Raw genomic sequence first — 26,226 nt, forward strand, 5'->3', positions numbered from 1 at the left:
ATTAAATAATTATCATATTTTATCGGGGTGTTACATGCATCATGGTGTTTGTAAATCATGGAAATTTAAGCATTCATTACTTTTTAAGGACATGGCACCCCAAAATGTATGAACCCCACCTCCCAAAAAGAGAGGGTTCAAGGGACTAGGCTCACCAGGTGTTATGGACTGGAGGTACAACGGCCCGTGATCCTTCCACTGTCAAGAGTAGGAAGTGTTCGCTGCTCTGTGAAACCAGCCTCACGCTATACCCTCCTGTCTAAGACACACAAGACAGGTGCCTTCGCACAAGTATTTAAGCATTCATTACTTTTTAAGGACATGGCACCCCAAAATGTATGAACCCCACCTCCCAAAAAGAGAGGGTTCAAGGGACTAGGCTCACCAGGTGTTATGGACTGGAGGTACAGCGGCCCGTGATCCTTCCACTGTCAAGAGTAGGAAGTGTTCGCTGCTCTGTGAAACCAGCCTCACGCTATACCCTCCTGTCTAAGACACACAAGACAGGTGCCTTCGCACAAGTCTCATGGGTCAACTCACAACTTGGAGCGGGCAGGCCAGCATGGTGCAACCACCAGACCAACCTGTTAAGCCTTAGCCATGTTCCATCACCTTATTGCCCCCACATGGGTCACAAGCTGGCGCTACTCAGCTCAGCGAACTAACTAGCATATCAGACATTTATAAACACTTACTTGTGTGATGTTCTAGCCAACACGGGACTTAATGAATCTAGAATGGTGTAGTATTAAGTTAGAACATGCTTTCTTAAATGTTGTGGTTGATGTTATAATACATATATAGGACTGAATTAGTCACAACATATATAGAAGGATTAAATCTATTCAGAAAGTTATACGCAAACTAAATACACTCAAAAAAATGATTCAAAACCAATGTAGTGAAATGCATACCTGGTTTAGCTTAGAGTATCAACAATCAACATTATAACTTTTGAGTGTTGCTGCTTCATTTTCTGGCTTTTCTCTAATGCTTCCTAATATTTAGCATCCCATCGGCATCTTCCATATTCACTGTTTGTTTGTTATAGTTGGCTTACTAGCATACTTTAAATCGTGGTTGCAGTTGTGGTTATGCTGCAAACTTTTATATGGCAGGAAATTACGGCCAATGCGATGTTGCGGATACCTCAAAATACTTTTATGCTGCATCTATAGTTCCAGAATGCAATATAAAATCATGCTTAATATATATTATGGATATGTATTTCTTGCAATTATGAAATCACATAATTGACAAAGTCATGCATTTTTTACCATCTGATCAATCCGATGTCTCACATCCAACCTTGTATAATAGATTCGATTACGGCAAATGCAGACCAGCTGGTCTTAATTAATTTAACAATCTAGATCATATGATTGCAGCACATGAGGGATTTCCTGACTACAGGGGTTCGAACCCACAAATGCTTATAATAAAATGTCACGAATAATGATTGTGCAAATAAAACATGAGATACTTTTAAAACTAACAATAGTATATTGAAATTTCTTGTGGAAAGCATTATCAAAACATACCAGGAGTGATATAACCATGTGTACCAGTAAAAAAGCTATAACCCATCTGAGATTTCTCAGCAAACCTTGCAACACCAAGATGCTGCTATGAATAACAAGTGGAGAACAATCATGGTGCAAATAGAAAATCCTTTTTGCACCTCCCAATGCAATTTATACCTGTGATTCCAATCCCAAGCAACTTTCTCGTCTTACATATTTCTACGAAGAGCTTCAAAAAGATTACCATTTGGCATATACTCAAAAACTAAAAGGTTGGTTCCTCCTTTAAAAAGCCAGCATAGAGTTTAAGTATATTTCTATGCCTGATTTTCCCTAAAATCCTCATTCCATCACCTTCCTCTAGTTGCTTCACAACCACTACCGTCCCATTTTTCTTTAACGCGACTTGATAAACCTTTCTGGTACCACCATGGTTGATTAAATTATCTTCATCCAAATGACTATTCATCAGCATCAATATCCATTTGGTGAAAATATGATAATTTCCTTTTTTTAATTGCTTCCTTTTGACATTTCTGTAACTTATTTGCTCTTCAAATCATGACGTTCCTACAGATCAAACCACGGCGATGAAGATAACAACAATGATCAAGAGCGTTACATGTTTATAACCAAAGAGAATGCTTCTATGATCATGATCTTCATCATAAATCTTAAAAACATAATTTATTGAAGTTTTTGGAATTTTCTCAACACATAAACCTTTGTTTCCAAACAAAGCTTTCTCTCCACCAACAAAAACAACAATATGGATATTGAACATTTTGATTCAGTCCAATCTCAAACATTATGGATCAAACATAAAGTATATTGTTTTAATTTTCAAAAAAGAATTTTGAAGTTCATAAATACAAAATGACACCTCATGTAATGTACAATTACTTGATCATACAATCTTCACTAAATTAGGCCTCCAATTACCTATATGATACCACTAATCTTAAAGTGTACCAAAGTCATGTTCAAAATGTTGAGATTAATCATCATTATAATGAATGTGATTATTGACCATTAGTTGTGACTATAGGTGAAAAGTCATTTAAATAGTTAAATGGATTCTTTGAAAAGCTTATAATGCATCATTAAAAGTAGCTAAATGGATTATTTTAAAAACTTATAATGCATTATTTGAGATTTGAGCATGATATGATATCACTAATCTCAAAGTACCAAAGTTCAGAGGTTATTCTTATAAAAAAATATTAATGCTAATATCAAACTCCACAATCATAAGCTCAAAGAGAGAATAAGAAATTACAGCTCCGTGGCATTACATAAATAAGTATCACATAAACAAAAAAATAATACAATGCTCAAACCATGTCCAAGTAACATTACCATGCAATCTCTTTTCTATTCCAACTACTAGTGGAAAATTGGATGGACCAGATAAGAGGCTTGAATTTCAAGCCTCTCATACATGTCTTGGGGTCAGAGTGAATGAAAGAAGCAACATATAACAAGCTATTGAGCTGTGATATTGGTGTTATTAAAAGTATTGATGGAAATGGACAATTTTATTGATCATAAGTTTCTTATATATCATACTAGTACATAAAACATGATCCTGCAAAGGTGGCAACAAAAAAATTGAGACCTATAATTAACTACAAAATATACATGGCGAAATCAAATGTGATGGAATCATATTTGCTCAATCAATTCCTTAGAGCTAAACCGATTGTTTTCTTGTGTCTACGTAGAGGAGTTATTTCTTATTAAATATTCCAAAAATTGATTTGATGGCATTGATGGCGTTCTCGTTGATAAATGATTCATCGAATCTTTTCAATAATGGGTCGAATTCCGGGGATGCCCTTGCATTTGCAAGGTCAGGATCAGTTCTGATTCTCTGTTAAACAACAACAGCATTAGGCAGCTTATTTAGCAACAAATATGATATTATAACTTGTAGAGTTAAAGTCTTCAAAACCAGATTTTAGAGCTTCTTCAAGTGTAGAAAGTGCCGCTTGAATCTGTTTTAAAAATGTATTATTGTTTAGGTTTAAATACATAGAATGTGTTTCATTGTGTGATTCATATTTTCAGAACTCCCATTGTCAAATTTCTTTTCTAGTATGAACCATGAACCGAAAAAGTGATGGTTCAAGGGGCTAGACTCACTAGGTTTTAGTGGGCTGATGGTGCAGCGGCCTGTAATCCCTCCACTGTCAGGAGTAGGAAGTGTTCGCTGCTCTGTGAAACCAGCCTCACGCTATACCCTCCTGTCTAAGACCAACAAGACCCATGCCTTCGCACAAGTCCCGTGGGTTAACTCATAACTTGGAGTGGGCAAGCCAGCATGGTGCAACCACAAGACCAACCTGTTAAGCCTTAGCCATGTTCCATCACCTTGATGCCCCCACATGGGTCACAAGCTGGCGCTACTCAGCTCGGCGATCCAACTAGCATGTAAGACATTTATAAACACTTGCTTGTGTGATGTTCTAGCCAATGTGGGACTTAAATGAGTCCAAAATGGTGTAGTATTAAGTTGGAATGGAACATGCTTTCCTAAATGGCTTCCTTTGTACTCGGCACTCCCCAACTACTTGTGACATGTTATAATACTAATCAATGAAAAGATGCGATTGAGGGATTTAATGTACATATATAGAGGGATTACTGGAACAAATTAGTCACTACATATTTAGAGGGATTTAATATATTCAGAAAGTTATACACAGACTAAATACAGCACATACAATTTGTAAAGTGAACAAACATATATACCTGATTCAGCTTAGAGTAACAACAAGCAACATTATAACTTGCCACTGCTGCTTCATCAGGCTCTGGCTTTGTTCCCAAAACTGACTCAAATTTCTCTAATGCTTCCTCATACTTAGCATTCCTTCAACATTTAAACAAGTAACGGACATTAGGATTATCAGGAAGATATCATTAATTCTTTTAATCCTATTCTGGATGTATATACTTTGAAATTAACACTTTTTCTTGTCTCAAACTAGGCGTTGCAGATTATAATTTCATATAAAACTGTCATGTACACCTTGTCTTTACAAGAACAAAGTCACCGGTCCTTCATTCCTTATTTTAATAAGCAATTAAGTAATAAAGGGAAATATTTACTAAATCCAGCTCACCGTCATGATTTTTGTATATATGCATGATTATATGTTAAAAACCAAAATTTCATAAAATGCCCAATAATGACATGAGCGAAATGACACTTCTAGACAAGGAACTGCACTTAATCTCTATAGCAGATTGAACATTATAATTCCATTTTGAAATGAAGGAAAACTGTTAAAAAACGTAATAAGAACAGAAAGAAAACGATCTTCTGAGTCGACAGAGTCTTACTTGTATAGTCGTAAGCCTTCTCTCAAATCATTTTCCCGACGCTCTTTCAGTTCCTTTTTCCTTAGGTAGTTTTGCATCTGGAATTTTTACAAGATTGAGGAATGAAAACGGTTGTAACCCCACATGGAGATACAGTAGTGACATATTTCAATAGAAAATAAAATATCTTATATAAAAAAAAGGGTTTGAAAATTTAAGAAATACAATTTTGTAGTTTAAATTTAAAGAAACTTACTTGAATTTCCCTGACTTTGCTACTGACTACACCAGAGTTCCTTTCAGCTCTGATGATCTCCTTCTCAGTGAACTCACCACCTGTTTCTATCTTTCCTGTGAAGAAACGGAAAGCATGGTTCACAGATCCATGTGCTAAGTTCACAATCAGGGAAACATTGCAAAAATGCATACACAATAAACTTACCATATCTTTTCTGCATTCTCATGAGTAACGGGCCTATTCTTTGGCGAATTGTGTACATTGTTCTTCCATATTCCGCGGCTGGCCAAATTTCGGTCCCAAAAACAGCACTGCAAATGTTGAACATTTTGATTCAGCCATATCTCAAACACTATAGGCCTCTATTTAATGCACATAGGACACTTTCTTTATCATACAACCTCAAGCCAACCTTCACTAAATTAGGCCTCCAGTTACCCGCTTTGAGCATGATATGATATCACTAATCTCAAAGTATTAAAGTCTAAAAAATATTAATGCAATATGAAACTCCACAGTCATAAGCTCAATCTTGACCAAATAAGTTCATGTTTGGATAAACAACTTAAATAAGCGCTTATCATAAAATGCTTATGTATAAGCTATTTTCCATAACAAAAAATAAACTAAAATGAAACTGTTGTTATCTAAACTATTGGCTATTTTTAAGCTATCATGGGGCGCGTGTCAAAATCAGCTGAAAACAACTTGTGAAAATGCTTATGTATAAGCGCTTACCATACCATAAAATGCTTATGTATAAGCTATTCTCCCTGACAAAAAAATAAACTAAAATGAAACAGTTATTATCTAAACTATTAGGTATTTTTTAAGCTATGTATAAGCTTCAAGAAACAAACCCTAAGCCTTGTCAGCTAATCTCTTCCTTTCACAAATTTGAGTCCATAAGGTTGGTCAATATCTACCTCTTTGGATGCTTCTGACTCAACATCAGATGAAGCTTTAACCACGAAAAGGAACGGTTTTGACAAATGGGTATTTGAGAAACAACAATAAGAAGAAGGGTTTCTTCAAGAGCTTTACCCGGGAAATTTTTATATTTTTAACGTCATTTTTGCAATTTTATAATTAATTTATAAATCATTTGTTTAAATAATAATTTAGGATAAATTATTAGTTAGAGGTATAAGTATAGAATGATTTTGATTAATTGATGTATTGATTATGATAGTATTCTTTTATCTATCGTATTTTTTTTCTTTGATTTAATCATTCAATCATTATGTCCAAAAATCATATAAAATTTTGTGTAAATCTCCTACCGTGCAAAACTATTTTCAAATTCTGATTTTTGAAAGTAATATTTTTTAATCAATTTAATGGTCGGATGAAGAAACTCAAAAAACATCTTATGATTTGAAGGCAGAGAACATATTTCCATGTTAAGTGCAAAAGTGCATTACTCAATTTCACATCATAAAACTACACAATCAATGTGGAATGCTCTTCAAATGCTCTATGAGGATACAAATGTTAAGGAATCTAGAATTAAAATGTTGACAGAGGAGTATGAACTATTTCGTATGGAACTTGGTGAAGTTGTGGAATCCATGCATACTTGTTTTCTCCACTTAATCCACGAGTTACTATTTTTTAATCAATCTAATGGTCGGATGAAGAAACTCAAAAAACATCTTATGATTTGAAGGCAGAGAACATATTTCCATGTAAAGTGCAAAAGTGCATTACTCAATTTCACATCATAAAACTACACAATCAATGTGGAATGCTCTTCAAATGCTCTATGAGGATACAAATGTTAAGGAATCTAGAATTAAAATGTTGACAGAGGAGTATGAACTATTTCGTATGGAACTTGGTGAAGTTGTGGAATCCATGCATACTTGTTTTCTCCACTTAATCCACGAGTTACTATTTTTTAATCAATCTAATGGTCGGATGAAGAAACTCAAAAAACATCTTATGATTTGAAGGCAGAGAACATATTTCCATGTAAAGTGCAAAAGTGCATTACTCAATTTCACATCATAAAACTACACAATCAATGTGGAATGCTCTTCAAATGCTCCATGAGGATACAAATGTTAAGGAATCTAGAATTAAAATGTTGACAGAGGAGTATGAACTATTTCGTATGGAACTTGGTGAAGTTGTGGAATCCATGCATACTTGTTTTCTCCACTTAATCCACGAGTTAGAAAATTTGGATGCATACATTTCTAATAAAGAATGTGCTAACAAAATTTTTGAGATCAGTGTCTAGGGAATGACACATTAAGGTTACAATCATTAATGAATCAAATGATCTAAATACTTTCGGTGTTTCGATCTTATTTAGAAAATTGATTGAACACGAAAATGAATTAAGAAGGTTTGTGACATTGGAGTAAATACCAAAAAGAAAGAGAAATGAAATAAGAGAAGTTGGGCATCTCCTTGAAAGCCTCGTTTCCAAGGCAAGGAAAATAGAGGAAAATGATGAAAGTTATGACGAAGATTCTTCCAAAGAGAAATAAATGGGGTTATCTGTCAAGCGTTATAATCAATACATAAAGAAATACCAATTTAAGCACTCTGACATGAATTTAATCAACTTTAAGAAATCTCATCCACGTGAGAAAGAAGAAAAGTAAAAGGAAGAAAGTGTTACATGTTATAAATGTGGAAACTCAGGTTATTACCTCACTACATGTCTCAAAGGTAATCATACCAAAGGTCATGGCTTATATCATACCAAAGGTCATAGGCTTATATCACTTTAGAAGACGAAGACGAGGGATCCTCTTCATCTTCTAGTTCGAACTCAGATGATGAATTTTCAAATTTGTGCTTAAAGGCGCATAAAACGGATAAAGACACTAAGGTATATTATTGAAATAAAATTGATTTGTAGCATATCTTTAAGGTTTTGATGATAAGAAAATATTTAAAGAATAATGGACTAAAATTTCTGAAGAGAACTTAGTAATGGTACTAAGAATAGATATTTAAAGAGAAGCAAAAGATCCAGATTCTGAAAGATCTGAAGCTGAAGACCAAAATCTGAAGACTCTGACTTTGACTCTGAATGAAGTCAGCCTCTAAAAATCCAAACTCTAAAGACTCAGCCTCTTAAGATCCAGACTCTGGAGATTCAAACTCTAAAGATCTAGTCAACGCAAGGATCGATGAGATTCTAATAGGCCACTATCAGACTCTAGGGACATTTTGCCTTCTTTTGATCACATGAAGACTTAAGAAAAAATCTACATAAGACACTGGGATGCAACATATAATTCCTTTTGTAGAAAAATACATACCCATTTGACAATAAAAGAGTTATTACCCTGTCAAACAAAAAGCACAAGTTTAACTTATAATTTCTTAACACTTGTATACTCTAGAAATTCCTAAGTCTAAAAGAGTATTAGTGTGTTGTATTTTGTTTATACCTCTTTATTGTATATCAAGTGTAAGAAATAGACAATATTTTCTTTATAAGTTAGATTGTAAGAAGTTTTTTGCCTGTGTGCTTGAGAATTTGGAGTCTCTTGCTTAAGTGCTTGAGCATCTGAAGTCTCTTGCTTGTGCGTTTGGGCATTAGAAGTCTCTTACTTGTGTGTCTGAGCATTGGAAGTCTCTGGTTTTGTGCTTGAGCAATTGTAATCAATTTTGATTATAGTGAAATCTCTTAGAGTTGCAAGGGGACTGAACTACTTCCGGTTGTAGGAAGAACCAAGAGAATTGCTTCTCTCTCTCTCTCTCTCTCTCTCTCTCTCTCTCTCTCTCTCTCTATATATATATATATATATATATATATATATATATATATATATATATATATATATATATATATATATATATATATCCTTTCTACCTTTGAATTCTTTTTAATCCACTACTAAACACTTAACTCTGATTCAGATTCTATATTGTATGCTCAGAATCTAATAAGAGAATTTTTAGAAAAGAAAGAAAAACCTAACACAGTTTAACCATCACCTTTTCTTGTGTTTTTCTCACATCTAGTTGGCATCAGAGCATGGTATGTACTTTAAATACTTAATCGTGATATAGAAAAGATCCTGAGAGAAAAACATGATTGATATGTCTGAAACCTTTGGTTCCAAAAACACTGTTATTGTAAACTATGATAATAATGCTTCTAAAAAGAATAACTATACAACTAGACCTCAAACTTTCAGTGGAGACTCTATAGAGTTTGAATGATGGAAAATTAAGATGTACACTTACATCATAGGTCTTGATGATTAGTTGTAGGACATTCTTAAAGATGACACTTATATTCTAGTTAATGGAATAGGAATGGTAACTGACATAAAAAGTCTCACACATGCTCAAAAGAAGACTTATAGGAAACATCACAAAGTTAGAGGCGTTTTGGTAAATGTTCTACCCCACTATAAATACATCAAGATTTTTGACAAATCTATTTCTAAAACCATATTTGAATCCTTATATGCTACATATGAAGGAAACCAACAAGTAAAAGAGGCAAATGATAACCTCTTGGTCCAATAGTATCAAATGTTCAAAATGAAAGAAGATAAAGATATTGAAGCCATGTTTTCAAGGTTTTAAGTTCTGGTATCTGGTCTTCAAGTTCTGAACAAGAGATATACAACTTCTGATCATATCAAGAAGATTCTTAGGAGTCTTCCTGTTAGAAACATACCAAATGTGACAACCATTCAGGAAGCCAAAGATGTAAACACAATAAGTCCTGAAAGCCAAATAAGAAATCTCCAAAGTCAGGAGATGGAGTACAATGATGATGAACCTACCAAGAAATCAAAGTCTCTTGCTTTAAAATGTGTTACTAAACATGCCAAGTCTTCTAAAATTTGGGATTCTGAAGATGCAACTCATGCAGGAACTTCTGAAGAACATTTTGATGATGAAGAAATGGCATTTATTATCAAAAGATTTTGGTATCAAACAAAAAAGAACAAAAGATTCTCAGGAAAAAACAGTGGCTTCAGAGGATCAAGTTATAGAGAAAAGAAAGAAGACTGTAAGGGATCACTATTACAAAAAGTAGATACAACCATGGCACCATTATCATGATCCTTCAAAGAAATGTGGTGATATATCTAAATTCAGATGCGTATATAATTTTTTATTTTTTAATTAATTGATAATTTATTACTACGGTTTTTTAAAACAATAATGGTGATATCAATTGACGTTTCATGAGTTAGACTCTCAGCGTCTGCTAATTCGTGATTTTCTTCTGAATTTAGCACCACCATTAATTTGTATTTAAACAAAGAAAGATATATCACTACAGTTATTTAAACAAACCGTTGTGGTGTTTTTTTTCTATTTTTTTTAAAAATTTAATAACTTAAAACCTGACGCTTTTTTTATAAATTACCAAAATGATATCACCACGGTTGACTAAAAACACTGTTGTGATATATTTTTTATTATTTTAAAAAAAAATTATTTGCTTAAGACCTGCCGCTTTTTTTATAAAATATAATTAATGTAAATATGATATCACGACGGTTGACTAAAAACATTGTTGTGATATATATTTTATTATTTTTTTAAAATTTTATTTGCTTAAGACATGGCATATTTTTATACATTTCATCATATATCACAACGATTTTGAAAAACAACCGTGATGATATCATTTAATCAGTTTATACAAATCTATCTAACTTGTTTCTTGAGTTGCATATTTTCATTTTCATCAAGAAACAACCTCTGACGAAACAACGTGATTTCAATCCTAACGAAACATACTTCACCATTTAACCTCAACGACACAAAACTAGTTTCAACCCTAACGAAACGTTCAACACCATCTTCAAACCTGAAGAAACAATAACATTTTCAACTAACGACTCTACTTTCGTACCGTCGAGGAGAGGGTCGATATTGTGTTCTTCGTTCTTGACTAGCCTTCGGTTTAGCTATTGGGGACTCCATGAGTCGTGATCGGAAACCATTTTCAACTAACATGAGAAGTGGAAGAGGGCTCTAATAGAATAGATTATTTTGTTATAATTAGTCATAATTAATTTCCTATAATTATGTTGTATCATAATTAGATAGTTGGCCAAATGTTACATATTGATGTATATATATTCTATTCAGATCAATGAGAAGGACATGATTTCCATTATCTTACATGGTATCAGAGCGGCGGACTTGCCACGCTGAGAGGTGTCTTCAGTAGGTTGCATACACCTGAGGACGTTGTCCTAGAAAATTATCTTCCAAGCGATTCCATGCTTCCATTGCAGTGGAGTTGGGTTCTCTGAGTTACTTTTTGATACGACTCACCACTGACAACAATGTTTATGTTTCCTTTGATCCTTTTGGTTTTACTGTCTCTGATTTTCAGATGGGGATCACCCTTCTCAGATGTGACAGTCATGGAGATCTTTATCCAGTTACCACTCCTCCCAGTTTTGTCGGTCTCACATCCAGTCTTTGGCATAGTCGTCTTGGTCATCCTGGCGTGTCTGTTTTGAATTTCCTTCGCAAAAATAAGTTCATATGTTGTGAACCTTTTAATTATTCTGTCGTTTGTGACTATTGTGTTTTAGGAAAACATGTTAAATTGTCATTTTTTGATTCTTAAACTACGACTTTGATGCCTTTTGACATTTTACATAGTGATTTATGGACGTCTCCAATTTTAAGTTTTGTTGATCATAAATATTATGTCTTATTCTTAGATGATTTTACAAAATTCTTGTGGACTTTTCCTATTAGCATAAAATCTCATGTGTTTGAAACGTTCAAGTCACTTAACTCATTCAAACTCAATTTTTCCAAAAAGTCAAAACATTTCAATGTGACAATGGCGGTGAATATAATAGTGAGCTTTTTCAAAAATATTGCACTGATCATGGTCTAGTTTTTCATTTCTCTTGTCTCCACACATCCTCACAAAATGGGAAAGCGGAACGCAAAATAAGAACCATTAATAATATGATACGCACTATGCTAGCTCATTCTTTTGTTCCCCCATCGTATTGGCATCACGCTCTCCACATGGCAACTTACCTGTTAAATATTATTCCCTGTAAAACACTTCATAATTAGTCACCAACACAACTCATGTATCATCGTGATCCCACGTACACATATCTCAAAGTCTTTGGTTGTCTATGTTATCCATTATTCCCGTCATCTACCATTCATAAGTTACAACCCCGCTATACTCCATGTGTCTTCTTGGGTTATCCGCCGAATCATAGAGGTTATAAGTATTTTGATTTGTCTAATAGAAAATTAATAATTTCGAGGCATGTTATCTTTGATGAAACTCAATTTCCCTTCACTAAGATACACTCCCCTTCACCTCACTCTTATCTATTCCTAGATGATGACCTTCACCCATACCTTATACATCAGTGGCAAAATCAAATTTCACCACCTGTTGCACATAACCAACCAACACCCACAATCCCAATTGACCAACCATTACCCTCAATAAACCAACAATCATCATCTCCTACCTCTTCGATCAACACACCCATTACAATAAACTCTCAATCACCACCATCAATTCAACTACATCCACCTCCACCTACACGAACCATCACCACCCGAAGCATGAAAGGCATTGTCAAACCCCGCGCGATATTTAACTTATCAATCTCTCACTCTTACCACACCATCTCTCCCATACCTAAAAACTCCAAACTAGCCTTATCAGACCCGAATTGGAAATTCGCAATGCAATCTGAATTTGATGCGCTTATTCGATGTATGTGGATTTTTAGGCATAAGAAAATTTCTGATGGCTCCTTTGAGCGTTATAATGCTCGTCTTGTAGGTGATGCCAGGTCACAAGTTGCAGGTGTGGATTGTGATGAGACTTTTAGCCCCGTGGTGAAACCCGCTACCATTTCGAACAATGCTTACCACTGCTCTCTCCAAATCCTGGCCCATTCATCAACTGGATGTCCATAATGCATTTTTACATGGTGATCTTCATGAGACTGTTTACATGCATCAACCATTGGGTTTTCGCGACCTCCATCATCTAGATTATGTATGTCGGTTGAAGAAGTCATTGTATGGTCTCAAGCAAGCGCCTAGGGCATGGTACCAACGTTTTGCTGACTATGTCGCCACCATTGGCTTTCGCCATAGCACATCAGACCACTCTCTCTTCATATATCGACAAGGTTTAGACATGGCCTACATTCTGCTGTATGTAGATGACATCATCCTCATCACCTCCACTCAGGTCCTCCGCCAATCAATTATCTCACTCTTAGCATTTGATTTCGCAATGAAGGATTTAGGCCCTCTGAGTTAATTTCTGGGTATTGTAGTATCTCGTCATCCTGATGGTATATTTCTCAGTCAAAGCACTTATGCATCAGAGATCATTGAACGTGCTGGCATGGCGTCTTGTAAACCATCAGCTACTCCTGTTGACACCAAGCAGAAACTCAACACCTCCTCTGGCACTTCTTATGAGGATCCCTCCTTGTAACGGAGTCTTGTAGGGGCCCTACAGTATCTCACCTTCACTCGACCTGATATATCATATGATGTTCAACAAGTTTGTCTTCACATGCATGCCCCTCGCACGGAACACATACTCGCTCTTAAGCGCATTTTGCGCCATGTTCAGGGCACCTTACATTTTGGACTACACTTATCCCCATCTTACATTACAAAGCTTATCTCCTACACTGACGCTGATTGGGGTGGATGTCCTGACACAAGACGTTCTACATCTGGGTACTGTGTTTTTCTAGGTGACAACCTTATTTCTTGGTCTTCCAAAAGGCAGTCAACTCTCTCTCTCGTTCCAGTGTTGAAGTCGAATATAGGGGGCTTGCCAATGTTGCCTTTGAATCGTGTTGGATTCACAATCTTCTCCTGGAACTCCGTTTTCCTATTCCTCAGACCACTTTGGTGTATTGTGACAATGTTTGTGTCATCTATCTATCTGGTAATCCTGTGCAGTATCAATGCACTAAGCATATTGAGATGGACATTCATTTTGTTCGGGAAAAGGTAGCTCGTGGTCATGCTCGCGTCCTTCATGTTCCCTCAAGACATCAGACCACAGACATCTTCACCAAAGGACTTCCTCGCATTCTCTTTGATGATTTTCGGACCAGTCTAAGCGTTTGTGAACCTCCCGCTTCGACTGCGGGGGTGTGATAAAATAGAATAATTTGTTATAATTAGTCATAATTAGTTTCCTATAATTATGTTATATCATAATTAGATGGTTGACCAAATGTTACATATTGATGTATATATATTCTATTCAAATCAATGAAAAGGACACAATTTCCATTATCTTACAGGCTCGACTGAGACCAAATGGATACTACGTTTCAGATGCCTCCAGATTAGTAACCGAAAGAATTGTAAGTAAGACTTGATGTGCATATGTTTAGTGTTTTTTAAATTTTCTTTGGTAATTAATAATGTATGTCTTATCATGTTTTATAGGATTCATTGGTTAACTCAGCCCGTGAAGGTACCTTTGTTGCAGAACCACAACATGATATATTAATATAAGCAATCAGAACAAACGAGCATGGTGGTTAAAGCACTTACTATATCTAGTTGTCTGAAAATAAAACGAAGAGTAGAAACCTGGTGGTGAATGCTTGATCACTAACATTGAACATTCCAGCCTTATCAGCTGATCCAGCCAGGAGCAATAACATCAATGTAAGTTCAACCATCTCTTCCTTTCACAAATTTGAGTTCATAAGGTTGGTCAATCTCTTCTCCTTCTTCTTTGGGTGCTTCTGGCCCAACATCAGATGGAGCTTTAACCACGAAAAGGAACGATTTTGACAAATGGGTATTTCAAAAACTACAATCAAAAGGGTTTCTTGGAAAAAACAACTTGGCGGTGGGAAGGAAATAAGAACGAATGAGAGCTCTATGAATTTGCTACTCCCTTTACGCATAATTTTTTTTATATTTTTACAATTTTTTAATTAATCTAAAAATCATTTATATCATTTATTTATAAGTTAACTATTTTATGATTTGTAGTATTGTCTAACTAGTGTTGTGGTAATTGATTAAATTTTTATTTGATACTCATGGATCCATTTGAAATAAAAGAGTGTCCCAAATTGAATGATGCATTTTAATTTTTAAGATATTTTTTCCAATTTTACCTTCTAATTAATATTATTTTCATCATTCTCAATACATGATAAAGATACTTTAGTAAAAATATCATTTTCTCTCTTTTATTAATTTTTTTTAATATATATAAAATGATCAATTAAATCACTCACTTATTGTAGGGAGTAATAATTTAGGCATAGGAATGTGTTACTACATTAATGCTTTTTGTTTAAATTACGAGAATATTAATAAGTTATTGTATTACTACAAGAATAGAAGATAGGATAACTTAGTTATAAGTTATTCCTTTTTACCAACCATTATTTGTTGAGACATTTTTGTATTAATCAATCAAAGATGTATTTTACAAATAATTAAAGATGTATTACTTGAACAAATTAGAGCTAACTTAAATAAAATTTAAATCAAAGAGATGGAAGAGATTTTTCTATCATTTTTTTCTCAAAGACTTCTCAAAAGTCTAGGTGTGTGCGTGCGTGATTAAATTTTTAAACATATCCAATACTATATTTTGAATTTTCTTAAATCCTCACAACTTTTTTTATTCAATTATTGATTTGATCACAAAGGCAATTTATTTTCCAACTTCATCAAATTTTTAAATTACAAATAGTATATTTCTATATCATATTCTGTTAATACAATTTTTTTCTATTTTGGTAATATTGATATTGTTTAGAAGGATTATTCGTCTTTCAAATAGTGTATAGAAAGATCCTTCTAAACTAATGCGAATTAAGGGCATTTTTAGTGTAGTTTGATTCAATTTTATTCGGTTTTAAAAATCAATTTAAAATTTAATTTGATCTAAGTGGTTTTCACATAAATTATATCAAAGTACATCTAATAATAGTTGATTTTATGCGGTTTACAATTTTTTTGATCGACTTACGGTTTAAATTTGGATAAGTTTGGATTTAAATACCCTTAGTGTGAATATTTATTTCATTTTATTTCTTTCACGTGTGTGTTTACTGATATTTTTAGTAAACAATCACGAGTTTGGTTCACTTAAGAGATTAAACTCGAAAAATCTCAAATACAGATTTGTGCATGAACGTTTTGAGAAACTTTTGTGTGTTTAAAAGAGTGGTTTTATCTGAGTTTGTGAGAACTCAAGAATAGTGTGAAGAAAATAGAAATGTGCAAAAAAATATGAAGATTTTGAAGCAAAAGCAATAAGATTGTAATCAAAACAAAGAAAATAACAAAACAAGTCGAAAGTAAAATGTTTGCATTAACATAAAATGGTGTGCATAATCATACATTTACCATTGAATCTCTGAATCATTGTGACTTGGATATTGGATTTTATAGAGAACTTAATGACACTTGCGACCCTAATCACAATGCATAAATTCGATTTATATACAAGTAAAAATTAATCGTCGACAATGGTTACTTGCTCGGCACTTAACACAAGTGAGTATTGAAAAAAGGGATCAACACAAACGAGTGTTGGAAATCAATACGGACGAGTATTGAAAAAGGGAGATCAACACAAACGAGTGTTGGAAATCAATACATACGCGTATTGAAAAATGGGAGATCAACACATACGAGTGATGGAAATCAATACGGACGAGTAGCGTATAAAGGGATCAACACGGACGAGTGTTGGAAATCAATATAGACGATAATTGAAAAAAGGAGAGATCAACACGGACGAGTGTTAGAACTCAATAAGGACGAGTATTGGAAAAAAAAGATCAACACGAACAAGTGTTGGAAATCAATACGGACGAGTATCGAAAAAAAGTGATATCAAAATGGACGGGTGTTGAGAATCAATACATACGATTATTGAAAAAAAGGTGATCAACACTGACGAGTGTTGGAAATCAATACGGACGACTATTGAAAAGATGAGATCAACACGGACGTGTGCAGGAAATCAATACGGACGAGTATTGAAAAAAGGGATCAACATGGGCGATTGTTGGAAATCAATACAAACGAATATTGAAAAAAGGGATCATCACAAACAAGTGCTGGAAATCAATACAGATGAGTATTGAATAAAAGGATCAACACGTACGAGTGTTGGAAATCAATACAAACGGGTATTGAAAATAGGGATCAACATGGACGAGTGTTGGAAATTAATACGGACGAGCATTGAAAAAAGGGATAAACACATACAGTGTTGAAAATCAATACAGACGAGTATTGAAAAAGGGAGATCAACACAGACGAGTAAAAAATGGATATCAACATGAGCGAGTGTTTGAAATTAATACGGACGAATATCGTAAAAGGTATCAATACGGACGAGTGTTGGAAATTAATACGGATGAGAATTGAAAAAAAAAGGAGATCAACACGGACGAGTGTTGGAAACCAATACAGACGAGTATTGAAAAAAGGTAGATCAACACGGACGAGTGTAGGAAATCAATATGGACGAGTATTGAAGAAAGAGATCAACACAGGCGAGTGTTGGAAATCGATACGAACGAGTATTGAAAAAAGGGATCATCACAGACAAGTGTTGGAAATCAATACAAACGAGTATCGAATAAAAGGATCAACACAGACGCGTGTTGGAAATCAATATGGATGGGCATTGAAAATAGGGATCATCACGGACGAGTGTTGGAAATTAATACAGACGAGTATCAAAAAAAGGGATCAACACAGACGAGTGTTGAAAATCAATACAGATGAGTACTGAAAAGGGGAGATCAACACGGACGAGTGTGGGAAATCAATATAGACGAGTATTGAAAAAAAGGGAGATCAACACAAACGAGTGTTGGAAATTAATACAAGCGAGTATCGTAAAAGGGATCAACACATATGAGTTTTGGAAATTAATACAGACGAGAATTGAAAAATAAGGAGATCAACACGGACGAGTGTTGCAAATCAATACAGACGGGTATTAAAAATAGGAAGATTAACATGGATGAGTGTTGGAAATCAATACAAACGAGTATTAAAAAAGGGATCAACATAGACGAGTGTTGGAAATCAATACATACGAGTTTTGAAGAAAGGGGTCAACACGGATGAGTGTTGGAAATCAATATAGACGAGTATTGAAAAAAGGGATCAACACGGGCGAGTGTTGGAAATCAATACAGACGAGTATTGAAAAAAAAGAGATCAACACGGATGAGTGTTAGAAATCAATACAGACAAGTATTAAAAAAAGGGAGATTAACACGAACGAGTGTTGGAAATCAATACGGACGAGTATTGAAAAAATGGATCAACACGGACATGTGTTGGAAGTCAGCACAAACGAGTTTTGAAAAAAAGGATCAACATGGAAAAGTGTTGAAAATCAATACAGACGAGAATTGAATAAAGTGTCAACACAGACGTGTGTTGAAAATCAATACAAACGAGTATTGAAAGAAGGGATCAACTCGAAAAATTGTTGAAAATTAATACAGACGAGTATTGAAAAAATGGATCAACACCGACGAGTGTTGAAAATCAATACGGACTAGTATTGAAAAAAAGGATCAACACAAACGAGTGTTGGAAATCAATATGGACGATTTTTTTAAAAATGGACCAACACTGACGATTGTTGGAAATCAATACAAACAAGTATTGAAAAAAGGGATAAACACTAACGAGTGTTGGAAATCAATACATACGAGTATTGAAAAAGGGAGATCAACACAGACGAGTGTTGGAAATTAATACGAACGGATATTGAAAAAATATATCAACACAAACGAGTGTTGGAAATCAATACAAACGAGTATTGAAAAAAGAGAGATCAACACGAACGAGTGTTGGAAATCAATACGGACGAGTATCGAAAAAAAGTGATATCAAAATGGACGAGTGTTGAGAATCAATACATACGATTATTGAAAAAAAAGGTGATCAACACCGATGAGTGTTGGAAATTAATACGGACGACTATTGAAAAGATGAGATCAACACGGACGTGTGCAGGAAATCAATACGGACGAGTATTAAAAAAAGGGATCAACATGGGCGATTGTTGGAAATCAATACAAACAAATATTAAAAAAAGGGATCATCACAAACAAGTGCTGGAAATCAATACAGATGAGTATTGAATAAAAGGATCAACACATACGAGTGTTAGAAATCAATACAGACGGGTATTGAAAATAGGGATCAACATGGACACTTGTCACCGTTCAAAGGATGAATCTTCTGGGTCAACTTTGACCAGACTCTTCCTGGACCTTTCTTTTTTCTTTAGGCCCATATTCGTCTTACTGATAACACCCCCATAGTTTAGAATAGAACAAATGCTTTGATTGTTAATATTATTTTATTTTATTTTCGAAATTATAATTATACCATTGTTAATATTATTTTATTTTATTTTTGAAATTATAATTATACTATTGTTAATATTATTTTATTTTATTTTCGAAATTATAATATTACATTATTGTTAATATTATTTTATTTATATATATATATATATATATATATATATATATGTATATATATATATATATATATATATATATATATATATATATATATATATATATATATATATATATATATATATATATATATATATAGTAAATATGTAATTATATTACTATTATTATTATTATTATTAATTTTTAAGAAGTAAATACACAATTATATGGTCGTTATCATTATTAATATTTAATTATTTGGTTATATTCATTTTTTATTACTACTTATTATTTAACTAAAATAAAATAATTCGTTAAACATTCAGGTAATTAATTGATTATAGAATCACAAATGACCTTCATAATTTAGATGTTTATTTATCTTAAGGAGTGTATGTGCATGATTATTCTTTATCTATTTGTTTATATTGAACCTTGAGTATACACGAAATGATATGTTATAATTGTGACAAAATCACGTCGCTTTCATCGATTTTAAAATAATCCGAGCCGATTTCAAAATAAATCACATACTTCTCGATTCTAAGTCGAGCACATTTTCAAAACACCTATGTAACTTAATCGCTTGTAAAAGCATCACCATCAACCTCACATGGCTTACTCTTGGGCCTTCTTACAATGAGACCTATTCGGTTTTAATTAATCGATTAGATGGATTATTCACTAAATAATATCAATTCATTCATAAGAATGCAAATTTTAAAACCTCGATCCGATATCGAAAGTTAAATTAAAATACTTAATCACATCTAAACAACACTTCATTTGAAAATGAAAAGGGGGGTGGTTTTGAGTTTTCAACTCCTCTCCTCGATTATTTGAATACGAGTTTTCTTACTCGGTTAGTCAAATGGTCGTCATTTCTAAATCATTTAAGTACAAACAAATCAAATCCTTTTATAACAAGAAACCGAAAGGGAGATAACTTTGAGTCTTCAATTTTTCTCCTCGACTATTTGAATACAAGTTCTCTTACTTGGTTAGTCAAATAATTGTCATTCCTATACCAACTTCCAAACTCCGATTAAATCGAAATATTTTCACAATAAGCTAAATGAAAAGGGAGTTGACTTTGAGTTTTCAACTTCACTCCTCAATTGTTTGAATACAAGTTCTCTTACTCGGTCAGTCGAACAATTGTCATTTTACACCAATTCATACCGTAAGTCAGATCATTCTCAATCAAAACTATACGAAAAGAGAGATGGTCTTGAGTTTTCAATTCCTCTTCTCAAATGCTTGGATATCAATATAGACGAGTATTGAAAAAAAAGGGAGATCAACACAAATGAGTGTTGGAAATTAATACAAACGAGTATCGTAAAAGGGATCAACACATATGAGTGTTGGAAATTAATACGGACGAGAATTGAAAAATAAGGAGATCAACTCGGACAAGTGTTGCAAATCAATACGGACGGGTATTAAAAATAGGAAGATTAACATGGATGAGTGTTGGAAATCAATACAAACGAGTATTAAAAAAGGGATCAACACAGACGAGTGTTCGAAATCAATACATACGAGTTTTGAAGAAAGGGGTCAACACGGATGAATGTTGGAAATCAATATAGACGAGTATTGAAAAAAGGGACAACACGGGCGAGTGTTGGAAATCAATACAGACGAGTATTGGAAAAAAAGGAGATCAACACGGATGAGTGTTAGAAATCAATACAGACGAGTATTAAAAAAAGGGAGATTAACACGGACGAGTGTTGGAAATCAATACGGACGACTATTGAAAAAATGGATCAACACCGACATGTGTTAGAAGTCAACACAAACGAGTTTTGAAAAAAGGACCAACATGGAAAAATGTTGAAAATCAATACAGACGAGTATTGAATAAAGTGTCAACGCAAACGTGTGTTGAAAATCAATACAAAAGAGTATTGAAAGAAGGGAATACTCTAACAATTGTTGAAAATTAATACAGACGAGTATTGAAAAAATGGATCAACACCGACGAGTGTTGAAAATCAATACGGACTAGTATTGAAAAAAAGGATCAACATAAACGAGTGTTGAAAATCAATATGGACGATTTTTTTTAAAATGGACCAACACTGACGATTGTTGGAAATCAATACAAACAAGTATTGAAAAAAGGGATAAATACAGACGAGTGTTGGAAATCAATACAGACGGGTATTGGAAATAGGGATCAACACAAACGAGTGTTGGAAATTAATACGAACGAATATTGAAAGAATATATCAACACAAACGAGTGTTGGAAATCAATACAAACGAGTATTGAAAAAAGAGAGATCAACACGGACGAGTGTTGAAAATCAATACAGACAAGTATTAAAAAATAGGGAGATTAACACAGACGAGTGTTGGAAATCAATGCAGATGAGTATCGAAAACAGGGGTCAACACATACGAGTGCTGGAAATTAATACAGACGGATATTCAGAAAAAGGGAGATCAACACAAACGAGTGTAGTTGTATGAAATGCTTGGATCAAACATTGCATTGGTCATGGAGGACGTGTGGGTCAAGCAGATATGATATGAACTTGTTGCTTGCAAAAATTAGAGAACTTTTTACTACAACTCCGAGAAATATGTCCAAATTATTTGCAAAGAAAAACATTGAACATGTCTCATATCATGACATTTACCTCGACTCTGAGCAGTATATGCAACACGTGAGACATGACTCCTTGAGTAATGACATGTTGTTCCTACCTTAGAAGTTCTCAAACACATGTATCTAAAGAAGGAACCAGCTTTACATTTAGAAAAACACCTCGACAACTTTAAATTTTGGGCTAAGTTTCATTATAAATTTATATCGGTTACTTATATTGAAAATCTCTTGGACAGTCGCGAGAACACACTTAATAACATTAACATGAAAAAAAAGCAACGTGTTTTATCCACAAATTAAAAAAACTAGAATAATATTCTTGAATATATAAATTAACTTGTTTGTAATTGGCTATCTCTAGTTCAAATTTAAAACGCTTTGTTGCATTGTTCTGGTTGTAAATACGCTTAAAACAATTTCAACTTTCTTAAGGAGTTGAATATCAGTGCAATCTTGATAAAGAGTGGCTTTCCCGCCTTTCCACAACTCTAACAAGTTCAGCACTAGGAACAACAAAATGTTCATCCCTAAAAGGTTTTCACATTTCAGAATAACTCTTGTTTGTGCGATAGTTGCACCAGCTAAACAAATATATATATATATATATATATATATATATATATATATATATATATATATATATATATATATATATATATATATATATATATATATATATATATATATATAAGGATAACTTGTTATGATCTTATCTTTTCCTGAATGTGTTTTAAGGACTTTAACAAAAGGTGGTGTGCAACTATTTCCCATAATGAGACATTTTCTAATTGCATCAGTTAATAAATCTAGATTTGGAAGATATTTTGCTTGTATGATTAATGAATCTAAGTCACCATGTAAGAATACTGTTTTGAGACTTGTGTGGAACAATTTAACCACCACCTTGACTATGATCCATTTGAACCTTATTGGAGAAAATCAAACATCACATATATTTTGATTAAGTTTATAACTGAAACAAAAAAATAAACAAAAATGAAACAGTTATTATCTAAACTATTAGCTATTTTTAAAGCTATGATGGAGAGCGTGTCAAAATCAACTAAAAATAAGTTTTGAGGAAGAATTTCTTGATTTCTTGATCACTTTTCTTAATAGTCAGATCCATCTATGATTCTAGTTAATATCAAAGTTAAGAACCATATACTTCAATTCCTCGTTAAATGTAAAGATACTATGGACTTTGGAGTATTCTCAATACGGTATATTTACTTTGGAGTACTTATATATTCTTATACTATCTTTATGTTTTTTTTCTTCTGATCCTTATTCTATAAACAAGCCGGTTTTCTTAAGATAGTTAATATTTGTTATCAGCAAGAATGTTAAAACAATAGTTCTTTATTGAAAAACATATGAAACAGAATGAAGACATTGTTTTAAATAGTTAGCATGCAGTTCACTATAATTGAAACTGATAGCATCGTGGGAGCTTATATTGGAACTATTAGATGTAAACAATTTGCTGGCTAAAATGAATTTGGCTTCCAACTAAATATACATGGTAGGCCAAAAAAATCAAGGACATGGCTGCCACCTCAGTATGTGTGACCTTAAAAAATTAACTTTATGTTAGTATTGATCACAACATTTTCTTAAACTCTTGTAAAATAATTGATCAAGATAAATGTTGAAATTGTTATTTTTAATTTATTTATGACAAAACAGCATGAAAGAGGCAGGAGAGTTACATTTGAATCTGATTCCACGAGTTCAACAAGTGATGGTTTCAAGATATCTTATCAAAACAGTTTATATGTTTCAAATAGAAGATGATGCATAAGAGTCCCACCTCGGTTAATGAAGTAAGAAACATAACAAATGTCTGATATAAAATGCACAACTAGCATGCATTTCAACTCATACCTTTCTCGGCCTTTTGGCTAAGATCAAGTGTAGTATCAGTTCTTATCAGTTTAATATCTGATATGTGGGCCAATGGTTCACACGATATTAAATTTATTTCTTGAGGGGGAGAGTCCACTTCAATAGCTTGCTATTGGGTCTCTCAAGTGTTGCTTTTGCGTTGCACTATTGCAATAGCCAGGCACACCCCACCAAACCTAGTTCAAATTTTTTTCTTTAAATAGATCAATAAATAAGTTATGTTTAAAATTGGCTAAAGGGTATGATTCCAAGAATGTTATATTCCTAGGTCTATAAACATATAACTGAAATATTTGAAAATGGGTCTTGTAAACATCTTTCCATACTAAAATATTCGTCAGCACGGTACAAGAAACATTATAAGTCATCAAACTTAATAAAAAATGTAGTTTTTATTGTCAATATTTTTTAAACAATGGCAGAACTTGCTCTCAAATGTAAATGTCAATGTCTTGATGTTTAATCACTAACTGATTTCTTTTTTCCCTCTTAAGAAAGACTTTACACCCAAGAGTTATTATTTATTTAATTTTGATGCTGCAAGCAATCGGTAAAAATGAGAGCCACTGCTCATCTCATCTTAATTAATTCGACAATCTAGATCGTATGACTGTGGCAGATAAAGGATTTCCTGACTATATGGGTTTGAATCCGCAAATGCTTATAATAAAATGTCACAAATAATGATTTCGTAAATAAAACATGAGATACTTTAGTTACAGAGAATGTCAGTAGGAATGACTAATGGGACTATTAACCATTAGCAATGACTATAGTTAAAAAGTCATGTAAGTACAAGGGATACAATAACATAGTTTACCAATGAAGTTGTTATTCTACGTGCGTTAAATAAAGAATTCACACTTTGGTTAATTCAAGCTGCAATAATTTTGATTGTTCTGCCATAACAAGCAGCTATCATTGATGAATCAAATGATCTAAATAATTTGGGTGTTTCAACCTTATTTAGAAAATTGATTGAACATGAAAATGAATTAAGAAGGTCTGCGACATTGAAGTAAATGCCAAAAAGAAAGAGAAATGAAATAAGAGAAGTTGGGCATCTCCTTGAAAGCCCCATTTCCAAGGCAAGGAAAGTAGAGGAAAATGATGAAAGTTATGACGAAGATTCTTCCAAAGAGAAATAAATGGGGTTATCTGTCAAGCGCTATAATCAATATATAAAGAAACACCAATTTAAACACTTTGACATGAATTTAATCAACTTTAAGAAATCTCATCCATGTGAGAAAGAAGAAAAGTAAAAGGAAGAAAGTGTTACATGTTATGAATGTGGAAACTCAAGTTATTACCTCACTACATGTCTTAGTCTCAACAAGTGAAACAAAACGAAGGATAAATCCTCCTAAGAGACAAATGGTAATCATATCAAAGGTCATAGGCTTATATCACTTTAGAAGACGAAGACGAGAGATCCTCTTCATCTTCTAGTTCAAGCTCAGATGATGAATTTTCAAATTTGTGCTTGAAGGCACATAAAACGGGTAAAGACACTGAGGTATATTATTGAAATAAAATTGATTTGTAGCATATCTTTAAGGTTTTGATGATAAGAAAATATTTAAAGAACAATGGACTAAAATTTCTAAAGAGAACTTAGTAATGGTATTGAGAATATATATTTAAAAAGAAGCAAGAGATCCAGATTCTGAATGATCTGAAGCTGAAGACTAGACTCTGAAGACTCTGACTCTGAATGATGTCGGCCTCTGAAAATCCAAACTCTAAAGAGTCAGCCTCTTAAGATCCAAACTCTAAAGATCCAGTCAACGCAAGGATCGAGGAGATTCTGATATGTCACTATCAGACTCTGGGGACATTTTGTCTTCTTATGATCACGTGAAGACTTAAGAAAAAATCTATAGAAGACACTGGGATGCAACATATAATTCCTTTTGTAGAAAAATAAATACCCATTTGACAATAAAAGAGTTATTACTCTGTCAAACAAAAAGCACAAGTTTAACTTATAATTTCTTAACACTTGTATACTCTAGAAATTCCTAAGTCTAAAAGAGTATTAGTGTGTTGTATTTTTTTATACCTCTTATTGTATATCAAATGTAAGAAACAAACAATATTTTTATTATAAGTTAGATTGTAAGAAATTTTTTGCCTGCGTGCTTGA

General features: G+C 33.3%; 2 protein-coding genes and 1 non-coding gene across 3 annotated transcripts in view; 1 reads left to right on the forward strand and 2 right to left on the reverse strand.

Annotated features, from left to right (window-relative positions):
* The window catches only part of LOC127105030 (protein MET1, chloroplastic), a 61,224-nt gene extending 55,082 nt beyond the window's left edge, over positions 1-6,142 (reverse strand). The window contains exon 1 of the mRNA XM_051042194.1: positions 6,015-6,142. Coding sequence (XP_050898151.1) covers positions 6,015-6,040 — 26 coding nt within the window. The 5' untranslated portion in view covers positions 6,041-6,142. The remainder of the gene's footprint in view (positions 1-6,014) is intronic.
* LOC127105033 (protein MET1, chloroplastic) overlaps positions 3,043-26,226 on the reverse strand; it is a 46,116-nt gene continuing 22,932 nt past the window's right edge. Inside the window, exons 2-6 of the mRNA XM_051042208.1 lie at positions 5,293-5,399; positions 5,107-5,201; positions 4,872-4,948; positions 4,278-4,398; positions 3,043-3,396 (exon numbers count right to left, since the gene is read on the reverse strand). Of these exons, the coding sequence (XP_050898165.1) occupies positions 3,253-3,396; positions 4,278-4,398; positions 4,872-4,948; positions 5,107-5,201; positions 5,293-5,350 (495 nt within the window). The 5' untranslated portion in view covers positions 5,351-5,399 and the 3' untranslated portion in view covers positions 3,043-3,252. The remainder of the gene's footprint in view (positions 3,397-4,277; positions 4,399-4,871; positions 4,949-5,106; positions 5,202-5,292; positions 5,400-26,226) is intronic.
* LOC127109714 (U2 spliceosomal RNA) lies at positions 24,053-24,248 on the forward strand. Its single transcript, XR_007796982.1, has one exon. It is a non-coding gene; the product is annotated as a U2 spliceosomal RNA (small nuclear RNA).

The sequence above is a fragment of the Lathyrus oleraceus genome, chromosome 7 (assembly GCF_024323335.1).
Source record: "Lathyrus oleraceus cultivar Zhongwan6 chromosome 7, CAAS_Psat_ZW6_1.0, whole genome shotgun sequence".
NCBI classification, from domain to species: Eukaryota; Viridiplantae; Streptophyta; class Magnoliopsida; order Fabales; family Fabaceae; genus Lathyrus; species Lathyrus oleraceus.